Genomic DNA, 11,746 nt, shown 5'->3' on the forward strand with positions numbered 1-11,746 from the left:
CCTTGTTCTGGGATGACTGCTAAACTCATGCTGGTATTTTTCTTTATTTGTTTAATAAAATACATAAATTTAAATCTGCTTTGCATGTCCCAGGTTATTCACATAGTGTCTCCCCCATTAGAATGTGAACTCATTGATGACAGGGACTTTTTTTTGCTTTCCTTTATATCCCCAGCATTTATACTAGTGCCTGAAACATACTGCATCCTTAAAAGATACTTTTTGACTGATAGACTATGAATTGGTTCTTGAACTAATGAATGTCTGGAAAATCTAAATAATTCTCAACTGGCCATGGACTTGAGGGTCAAAGACCATAGCTTCACAATTTTCTAGCACGAAGCTAAAAACAAACAAACAATTAATCAGCAAATATTTATTAAGTATGTACTACGTGTCAATCATTTTGTGAGTCAAATCTTTTATGCCAAAATGAAACTTTTGATATGCTTCTGGATAGAAAAGAGATGGTTCACTGTCATGTGTGCAGTGGGCATACCCTCTCCTGTGATAGAAAGACATATTTCCGCCATTACTTTAACTCTTTCATTGACAATTTTGGGATACTGTCATGCAGAAATCACCCAAACTGCCATTTCGAAGTGCTGAGGTCCTATTCCTAGAACATACCACAAATTACATGTTTAATTTTAGGCATCACTTGGTATCTTTGAAGCTCAATTTCCATATCTGTAAATGAGAATAATCAGAATTGCCCAATCTACTATAGAGATCTGTTATGAAGATGAATTGAGATTCTGAGAAAGTATTTTAAAAGTGTACAATTCCATGCCAAGATGTGAGGTATTATTCTTATATAAGAGTTTAGCTGCTCTCAAGTCCTCCTCCACAGCCATGAAGTGATTGAAGTGATTTTGAAGCTATGTTTTTTAGCATAAGCTCTAATAGGTTACTCTTATGGACAGGATCTCTATTTTCCAAGGACTACCATTTCATTGGGCAGCTAGGTGGCAGAGTGGATAGAATGCTGGGCCTGGAGCCAGGAAGACTCATCTTTGTGAGTTTAAATCTGGGCTCAGCTCATTTTACAGGTAAGGAAACTTACGCAAACAAGTTTAAATGACTTACCCAGGGTCACACAACTAGTAAGTATCTGAGGCCATATTTGTACTCACAAAGATGAGTCTTCCTGACTTCAGGTCCAGAACTCTATCCACTGCACCACCTACCTGCCTCATAATGTTGTTCAGTTGTTTCAGTCATATCTGATTCTTCATTACTCCATTTGGGGTGTGTGTGTGTGTGTGTGTGTGTGTATGTGTGTGTGTGTGTGTGTGTGTGTGTGTTTTCTTTTTTGGCAAAGATACTGAAATGATTTACCATTTCCTTCTCTAGCTTTTTTTTAACATATGAGGAAACTGAGACAAACAGGGTTAAGTCACTTGCCCAGGGTCATATAGTAAGTGTCTGAGGTCAGATGTGAATGCAGAAAGATGAGTCTTCCTGACTTCAGGGCCAGCACTGAGCTACCTAGCTGCCCGACATTTTTGTTGTTCAGTCTTTTTGCCAAGAGAGCTCCAAATGGGGTCATGAAGAGTTGGACATATTGATCAACAACAACAAAGAGAGAAAGAAAAAGAAAAATGAGTTGGATATGTTTGATCAGACACTCACATTAGTTATGAGAATTTCTTTTCACAAAGAGGCCTATTATTCATAGGACTGAGTTCCCAAAGGAGTCAGTGAAATTTTCTGTCTTCAGAATCCCTTAAAAATAAAAGAGACCCACATCTCTGTGATAGATGTGTTTTTGGCTCAAAGATCCCATGGTGATATAAGGCATCTTTACTCACCTCCTCTAAACTTCTAGATTTCATCAGTCATAGGTAGCTTTCAAGTTGTGTGGTGGGATATTTTCTTAAAGTTTATGCCCTGTAGGGCATAACGCTGAAATTCATTTATTCGGCTAAAAGATAATAGTAATATCATACCACTTTTGCCTGTATTTGGGACATTAAGACATGTAGACTTTTTCCTATGTTTTTTCTAAACTAAGAATTCTTGATAAATAGATATCTAATCTTTTTCTCCCGTTTCTCATTCAGACTGAAGCTATTAAGTTGGAGACGGTTAATGCAATTTTAAAGAAAAAAATAATCGTGAGTTCTTTTGGATTTGGTATTACATTGAGATAGTTTCCCCTCGAGTCTGCTTTTTTTTATATCATCAACAAACTGTCTTCCTAATATGTCATTGAACTCTGTCTAAAATCAATAGCCTTTAACTACTCCAACTTTAATCTGGAGAAATATATGGTAATTCAGTTTAGGGGAAAATAAGTCAAAACTGTCCTTACAGGATGAAGGGCTCTAGGTTTTCAGGCAAAGTATTTTGTAGCCATTATAAACTGCTCCTTGGAGGTATGGTCTCTGATTGTGGGCTGTGACCTCAGCAGGGAGCTTTTGGTGCAGGTTTGGGGTCTAGTTTGATCCAGAAACATCATTGGGACCATTGAAGAGACAAGGCACTGTTACCAATAAAGACATCTAAGAAATCAAAACTAGGAATTTGGTCTGGGAGTTCAAAGCAGAGGGAGTCAGAGGTTCTAGTGAAATGTACAACAGTTATCAGAAGGGTAGTGATGGCTCATCTTCCAAAGGCTTAGCATGCTTTTCCATGCCTAACCTCTCTGTCTCTGTCTCTGCCTTTCACTCTCTCTGTCTCTGTGTCTGTCTGTCTGTCTTTCTCTGTGTTTTATTGATGCTTGGGACCCTCCCTTGTAACAAAGAAGAACTATTAAACAAAAACAACCAATGCAGTGACTCTGTGTTACAAGGTACACAGTATTCTGCCGTAGTAGTCCCCTATCTCTTTGTTATAAGGAAGCAGTTATGTTTTACTGTTTGTCCTCAAAGCCCATTTTGCCTCAGTTATTCAGAGTTTGGCTTCTTTCAGTGATCTTTTTGTCTGTGTTATTGTGGTATTGTGTATGTTATTCTTTTGTTTGTGTATATTCCATTCTGAATAAATTAATATAAATCTTCCCTTATTTTTCCTGGAATTCTTTGTTTTATCATTTTTTCTTTACTTTAGTCCATACTTCTTAAGGTTTCTCTGCAGTCTTGGTAACAGCTGAGCTCACACAGAATAAAGTAGGTCATAGCCAGGTTTTAGAGGGACTTAAACTCCAAGATATGAAATTTAAGTTTTATTCTTGATATAACAGGAAAGGTTCTTGATGAAGGAATGATGTGGTATAAGAAGGATGAACTGGAGAGAGGAGAGGTTGCACAAGGAGAATAGTTAGAAGCCTATAGAAATAGTCCATAGGTGGTTATTGAAGGAAGCTAAGTTATATCCCTAATCTTTTCAAATTGATGTCACGGAAAGTGACCAAATGCTCTAACAGCATCCATTGGTGCCTTTACCAGAGACAATGAGATCATATTTAATGGATCACTGCTTTTGTCAGGCCAGTGTGTGGGCAATGTAGGAGGCAGAAAGCCAAGGTTACACATTGAAGGAACAGAGCCATCATGGGCAAACCAAATAAGCAGGCCGAGTCAGGACACACATAAATAATGAGAATTAGGACAAACAGCAGGTCAGACACCAGGCAAGCAGCCAAGAAGATGGAGGGCATAAAAACTAGAAGGTAAAACAAAGTAGGTACCAAACGAACCAGAACCAGAAGAGAGAGGGAAGGACTAGCCAGCAGAAGAAACCAATGCCTGGTAACAAGACCTCGACAACCTGAGGCAATCCTGAGCCATAACTCCTTGGAATTTCATGCATTTCCTTTTAAGATAGGAAAAAGGTTTCTAAGAATGGCTAACTTGTAGCTCTCAGGTAAATGGAACTTGATTGGATTGTGGGGTAAGGGGAGCAAGAGAAATGCAGCTCCTAATCAATGTGACCCAGCATGGCATTTGTGCTGTCATTGAATGTTCCATTTAGACTGGTCAAAACCTTCAACAATTAAAAAATTTTCCATTAGCATATAACTATTAAGTGACAATATGTAATATCATAATCAGATTTTGCCCAGTTTCTATAACTATCCTAATCATCGAAATCAATGGTAAGAAGGGCATAAAGTGGCTAGGGAAAAAAAAAAAGGAAATTGAATTGTATTGTCTGAACCAACCCTGACTACTTCAGTCCTAAACAATTGTCATCTGGTCTCAGGTTAATGGATGTATTCTTTTTTAAAATGTGATTTAAAATTTTTCAGTGACAAGCATTTATTTTCCTTCCCTTCCACTATCTTTATTGAAAAGGAAACAAAAAAAACCAAAAAAATATGAAAACTAAAACCATTGTAACAAATTTGCATAGTCAAGCAAAACAGATTCCCATGTCTAAATTGTCCATTTCCAAAAATATGTGAATCATTCTGCATTTGGAAGTCATTACCTCTCTGTCAGGGAGTGGATTATCCTAGTTCATCCTCAGTTCTCTCCTGGTTGGTTATTGTATTGATCAGAGCTCTTAAGTCTTTCAAAGTTATTTGTCTTTACATAGTTGTTGTAGAAATTATTCTGGTTATTCTCACTTTATTCTGCATCAATCCAAAAATCTTCTCAGTTTTCTCTGAAACCATCCTTTTCATCATATCTTATGGCCTAATCATATTCCATTGCAATCATAACCGAATTTTCTTTAGCCATCCCCCAATGTATAAGCTACCCACTTTAATTTTCAGTTATTTGAAAGCAGGTGTGTTCTTAACTTTGTTTCTAATTAACTTGATGCGTATGCTTCCCTTTATAACATGTATGTGCTTGTTTATATATAAATGTGTAATAGCAGGTGGTAGCATAACTACTCTAAAAGGAGAGATAGAATTGAATTGTTGATTTTATACGAGATTGACTGGTTCATTTATTTATTTTTGGTTCTTTTTGTAGGACTCTGAATTAAGAATCAAGGAAAGCCTTGACAAGTATAAAATAACCCAGGAAGACCAGCAGTAAGTATGAGTAACTTAAGGAAAGCAATGGTAGCAATATATTTTTATAACAGCTCAATTCATATCAAATTAGACCGTAATAAAAAGCAATACACTTGGAGTCAACGAAGGTTCAAAACCTTCCTATGGTTTTTGATTTCTATGTAGGTGAGTAGAAGACCTTTCTGGGTCTCAATTTCTTATCTGTAAAATGGAAGTGATAATATATGCACCTCCCTCATAAAGTTGTTAGGAAAAGGTCAAATGAGATGGAGTATTATAAGCTTTAAAAAGAAAATCAAATAAATTAAACCACACTACAATCTATCATGAGCAACTAGTTGGCACAGTGGATAGAGTGCCAGACCTGGAGTCAGGAAGACTCATCTTCCTGAGTTCAAAATTGGGCTCAGACACTTACTAGCTACGTGACCCTGGGCAAGTCACTTAACCCTGTTTGCCTCAGTTTCCGCATCTGTAAAATGAACTGCAGAAGAAAATGGCATACTATTCTAGTATCTCTGCCAAGAAAATCCCAGATGAGGTCATAAAGAGTCAGATATGACTGAAATGACTAAACAACAGCAAAGTCTATTATAAGTATGAATCTATAGTCAATTCCTGTCCTCTAGTAACTTATATCCCAAGATGGGCATCTGCATATATTTACCTTTTAATAGCTTCTTTTTGAGTGTTTACCTCACTGTTGATTAGTATGTCATAGATAAGGTATTGGAAACATTGAGATCATTAATGTAGTTAGTCCAAAAGAATTTATAAAATGCTTACTTTGTGAGATACACTTTGAGAAGTTTTAGAGATACAAAAAATAAAAAAAGAAAGAAAGAAAGAAAGAAAAGGAAAAAACAGTATCTGATGATCTAATTCTACTCACATTCTAATAAGGGAGAAAGCATTTAAACAATCAAGTATATACAAGATTCATACAGAGTAGATGGAAAATAATCTGAGGGTAGAATACCTTCTTAGTGTCTGGGGAGAATCAGAATGTGCTCCTGAATAAAGTGATATTTGATTAAAAGGTAGAGGGGAGGGAAGGAGGAAGAGCTTGCTATGCATAAGGGAAAACTAGTACAAAAACACAGAGATGTTTGTTGGGGTGTTGCATGAGTAAGGAATTGTAGGTAGGCCAGTGTAGCTGTAGATGGAGGAGTAGAGTACATTTGTTGTTCAATCATGTCCACCTATACTGGAATGGTTTGCCATTTCCTTCTCCAGTGTGTCCCCATTTTACATATGAGGAACTGAGGCAAACAGGGCTAAGTGACTTGCCCAGGGTCACACAGCTAGTAAGTGTCTGAGGCTGGATTTGAGCTCAGATCTTCTTCACTCCAGACTTGGTGCTCTATCCACTGTACCACCTAGCTGTACCTAGCTGTAATAGAGTACAGAGAGGAGGGTAAAATGCAAGAAGACTAAATAGGAAGAATGGGGCCAGGTTATGAAGAGCTTTAAATGCCAAAGAGAGGGCTTTATATTTTGTCTTGGAGGTAATAAGGAGCCACAAGAGTTTATTGAGTTAGGGGTGACATGGTCAGACCTGCACTTTAGGAAAATCACTTTGGCTTCTGAGTGAAGGATGGATTGGAGTAAAAGCGGAGACCTGAGTCAAAGAGGATGATTAGAAGGCTATTGGAATAGCCCAAGTATGAAGTGATGAAGTCCTGAACGAGGGTCATGGTGGTTATTGGAGAGAAGGGGACACCTAAATATATGAGAGATGTTGGGAAGGCAGAAAAGACAAGATCTGGCAGCAGATTGGATGTGGGGCCATTGAGAGTGAGGAGGCAATGATGATGTCACAGTTGAGTCTGAGTAACTGAGAGAATGGTAGTACTTTTGACAGTAAAATGGAAATTCAGAAAAGGGGAAGGTTTGGGAGAAAAAGTTTCATTGAGTTTCATTTGGGGCGTGTTGAGTTTGAGGTCATCCAGTAGTTAAAAGAAATCTTTGTTCAGACTTTGCCCTGATGAATAAGGCAAACCCATGAAAAAAATAATTAAAAGGATTTTATTCAACATGCCAAGGCAGTAAGCATTGGGTAGGCCAGCAGAGATTCAAACCGTGTTGCTTTTTATAGACAGGAATAAACAATAAACAGTAAGTGGGAAGACTGGGTACGGATAGAAAGAACGCTAATAGAGGATCACATATAGTGAAGACATGTGGCCAGCAAAACTGCTTCTGAGACTTTCAGGCTCTGATGACCTGTTTTCCTTCCTGCTGCTGTCCTAGGGAGAAGCATCTCTGTTGGACGAGTCCCTCATCTGAACTCCTTGGTCCTTTTCCTATTGTTAGCTCAAGTGCCCATAGCCTTTGCTGTTAAGTCAGGAGACTCCTCCAGTCTCCTACCTTGGTTTACTAGGCCTGATTTTTGCTGTGTGCTGCAAGATATCCTGGCAGATGGGAGGGGTAAGGAGGAAGAAATCTCCCCTCCCAAGAGTGGTTATTTCTTGAGATCTGGGTAATTCTCCTATAGCTGGCTTTCTTCTTCTTCTTCTTTTTTTTTTGATTATGTATAATGTTTATTTTGATCCATCTGATAGATTATCATAGATTTTTTTAAAGGTTCCCTTCTTTTCTAATGTAAGACAAGTATTTTTAATCATCATTGCATTATATCATTTAAATTATGAATGAACACATGTTCAGGAAATCTGTCTTCTCAAACTTTAAAGCAATTTTTAAATTTTTTTTTATTTTTAACATGTGTTTTTAAAACTTTGGGTTACAGATTTTGTCCATTCCTCCCTCCCCCCCCCTTATTGAAAAGGCAAGCATCTTGATATAGGTTATAGATGTGTAGTCATGCAAAACACTTCCATAGCAGTCATGTTGTGAAAAACTAAGTGTATTTCCCTTCATCCTATCCTACCTCCCATTTATTCTATTCTCTCTTTTGATCCTGTCCCTCCTCAGAAGTGTTTGCTTTTCATTATCCCCTCCCCAATCTGCCCTCCACTCTATCACCCCCCTGCTCTCTTGTCCCTTTCTCCCCTTATTTTCCTGTACTGTAAGATAGATTTCCATACCCCATTGAGTATGTTATTTCCTCCATAAGCTAAATCCTATGAGAATAAAATTCACTCATTCCCTCTCACTTTCCCCCATTTCCCCTCCACTGTAAAAGCCTTTTCTTGTTTGTTTCATGTGAGATAATTTACCCCATTCTACTTCTCTCTTTTTCCTTCTCCCAGTATAATCCTTTCTCACCCCTTAATTTTATTTTCCAGATATCACCCCTTCATCTTCAACTCACCCTGTGCCCTCTATCTATCTATACATACATATAATTTTTTCCCGTCCCACTATCCTAATACTGACAAAGGACTCATGAGTTACAAATATTGTCTTTCCCTACAGGAATGTAAGCAGTTCAACCTTAATAAGTCTCTTATGTTTTTTCTTTCCTATTTACCTCTTCCATATTTCACTTGAGTCTTGTGTTGGAAAGTCAAATTTTCTATTCAGCTCTGGTCTTTTCCTCAGGAATGCTTGAAAGTCCCCTATTTCATTGAATGACTATTTTTTACCCTGAAGGATTATACTCAGTTTTGCTGGGTAGGTGATTCTTGGTTGTAATCCTATCTCCTTTGCCCTCCAGAATATCATACTCCATGCCCTCTGGTCCCTTAATGTAGAAGCTGCTAAATCTTGTGTTATCCTGATCGTGTTTCCACAATACTTGAATTGTTTCTTTCTGGCTGCCTGCAATATTTTCTCCTTGACCTGGGAATTCTGGAATTTGGCTACAATATTCTTAGGAGTTTTCCTTTAGGGATCTCTTTCAGGAGGTGATTGGTAGATTCTTTCAATTTCTATTTTGCCCTCTGGTTCTAAAATATCAGGGCAGTTTTCCTGGATAATTTCTTGAAAGATATGTCTAGGCTCTTTTTTTGATCATGGCTTTCAGATAGTCCAATATTTTTTAAGTTCTCTCTCCTGGATCTATTTTCCAGGTCAGTTGTTTTTCCAATGAGATATTTCACATTCTTTTCTATTTTTTCATTCTTTTGGATTAGTTTTACAGTGCCTTGATTTCTCATATAGTCACTAGCTTCCAATTGCTCCATTCTAATTTTTAAGGAAGTATTTTCTTCAGTAAACTTTTGGACTTCCTTTTCCATTTGGCCAATTTTGCTTTTTAGGATATTCTTCTCCTCATTGACTTTTTGGACCTCTTTTGCCATTTGGGTTAGGCTATTTTTTTAAGGTGTTATTTTCTTCAGTATTTTTTTGGGTCTCCTTTGGCATCACTCTCAGTTTTTCCTCTACTTCTCTTACTTGCTTCTCAAAATCCTTTTTGAGCTCTTCCATGGCCTGGAACCAATTCATATTTTTCTTGGAGGCTTTGGATGTAGGATACAGCTGACTTTTTACTCAACTGTTTAAGCTTAGAGTCCTCATAACTTTGTCTCCTGTTTAGGGCATGTTTCTTTTTTCAGGACAACTAGGGTGTGACCAAACCTTTGTCTAGCATCCTTGATTCTGGAGAACTTTTTCATGCATCAAAAAGGGGGTAAAACATGTAAACATTTTTATATTCCTTTTTACATCATAAGCAGGTTGGGGTCTGTTACTTGCTCATTATATCCTGCAAATTCTATCAATTTGTCAGGGGGATGTCATTTAATTAGGATTCTTCTGATCAGAGAAGATCAGTACTACATTAGGATGGCATATTCCCCTTGTCATCTTCTAACCCACATAAAATTATATCTCTCTAAATTGTCCACAAGGAGAGGTAGAGATTGTTAAATGGATTGCTGAAGTCCATCAAAGCAAAGAATGATGAAATGACTGCTAAGTAAGACACATGGAATTTAACTAATTTTCATTTAACTAATTTAGGCCTGTGATTCTTGTTCAAAGTGTTTCTTTGCTTATTCCACAACTCCTTTTAACTTTAATATGTGTGCATTTCATCATAGAAGTAACTCAAAGTTTTTGTCACACAACATTCTTCAAAGTAGGTAACTCCAAGTGTTCCTTGTACTATTAAACTAGTCTTTTTAAAAATTTTATTCAGTAGAAGGCAAAATATGTGGAATTATAGGTTGAATTTGCAAAAAATCTCTAGGAACTTACTCCCTGGGATGGCCCTAATAAACAATTCACCCTTTGCCACTGCTTCTGGGACTAGTGTACTTCACTACTCTTTTCTCTGACAAGTGGCCTTTTTCTCTTGACTTAGGCCTTTGATTTGGATTGGGCCTTGTCCTTCGAGAGACTGATCTTTAATGAGAGGCATTAAACTCTCTTTTCTTCCACTTTACAGCTAACTAAACTCTCGCTCCAATTGCCTAGAAAAGATTTACCAGGATCTTTGCTAAGAAAACTCCAAATAAAGTCATGAAGAGTCAGACATAACTGAAATGACTGAATCAACAAAAATAATAATAAAGCTTTTATATCTTGCCTACTGTGTACCAGATACTATTTTAAGTGCTATGCAAATATTTTCTCATTTTATCCTCACAACAACACTAGGAGGCAGGTGCTATTAGTATCCACATTTTACAACTGAGGAAACTGAAGCAAAATGGTGATTAAGTGAGTAAGGCCATATAGTTAGTATCTGAGGCAGGATTTGAACTCAGACCTATTCTGAGTTCAGGCCTTGCACTCAATCCATTACATCACCTATCTGCCTCTATATACTTGATCCAATATGGCTGCATTCCCTGTCATTCTCTTTAGTGCCATTTCTGCCTCTTTTATAAGAACCTCAAGGTCTATGATATTAGGGTCCAAGTATAGTGGTTCCATTATCCTTGATGGAAAAAAAGAAATAAAATTGTTAAAAATGTGTTTTTGGTACTCCCCCCACCATTTTTCTTCTGCTTAAGCCCAGCATACTGTCTTTCTATTTTCCTTCTTGGGTGCCCTTGGGATGACTTTCCTTAGTTAGATATCTGGCTAGGTTTTTCTTAAGCATTCCTCATAATCATTCTTTATTCTTCTTCACAAGATTTTACATGAGTTTGCTCTAACTGGTTGTTACCTTTGGTATCCAGCTCTCTGTTTGTCAAGTAAGTCAAATGTTTGCTGACTAACAATGCCCTTTCTGGGCTTTAAATGTGCCCTTTTGGGGCTCTAAATATGCCCTTTGGGGCTCTTTTGTTCCCCTGTAGTGATCATTTTACATTGATTTAACTTTTGGATATAAGTGGCACTGTAGTAATGGTTATTGTTCCTTTCTCACCTTTTATGTTAGAAAAAGCTTATTTAGATAATATAGGATTAAATCTTTTAAATTGCATATATCTTTTTCTCATCGCTATTCTGGTTTAATACAAATCCTGATTTTAGCTTTGATGAGTTTATGGTCTGTCTGTTCACAGACAGCTGACTTGGAGATAATTTTTATATCAACAATAAGTCTTTTCCAATCTGTTAAAATGTAGTTTCACCTTTTTTGATGTTATTTGGTGCTCAGGAATTTAGCAATTCCTTTTCTGAAAAAAAGTGTTCATAATATAGAGGTATGAGACTTCCATATTATCTTTAGTTTCTCTCATTGCTTCTGAGCCATACTTTTCTATACACACACACACACACACACACACACACACACACACACACACGTTTGTGTGTATTTATTTATTTCTTCCCATCCTTGCCTTTTCTAATCTTTGCATTAACGTCAGCAAGTATCAGACTATATGTTGATTAATTCGGAAGGTCTTACGAGGTTCATTGCAGACATTCTTTACCACTTTGTCCTCAGTTACCATCAGTGAATAATCTGTAGTTATTTTCCTAGTGGTCCTGTTGCAAATACCTTTCATTGGTATTGTATTGTATTGTAAC

General features: G+C 37.1%; 1 protein-coding gene across 1 annotated transcript in view; it reads left to right on the forward strand.

Moving 5' to 3' along the window:
- CUNH6orf118 (chromosome unknown C6orf118 homolog) overlaps positions 1–11,746 on the forward strand; it is a 61,375-nt gene that overhangs the window by 47,193 nt on the left and 2,436 nt on the right. Inside the window, exons 9-10 of the mRNA XM_027841238.1 lie at positions 2,067–2,120; positions 4,872–4,933. Coding sequence (XP_027697039.1) covers positions 2,067–2,120; positions 4,872–4,933 — 116 coding nt within the window. The remainder of the gene's footprint in view (positions 1–2,066; positions 2,121–4,871; positions 4,934–11,746) is intronic.

Source organism: Vombatus ursinus, unplaced genomic scaffold (genome assembly GCF_900497805.2).
Source record: "Vombatus ursinus unplaced genomic scaffold, bare-nosed wombat genome assembly UNPS02014857.1, whole genome shotgun sequence".
Taxonomy (NCBI): Eukaryota; Metazoa; Chordata; class Mammalia; order Diprotodontia; family Vombatidae; genus Vombatus; species Vombatus ursinus.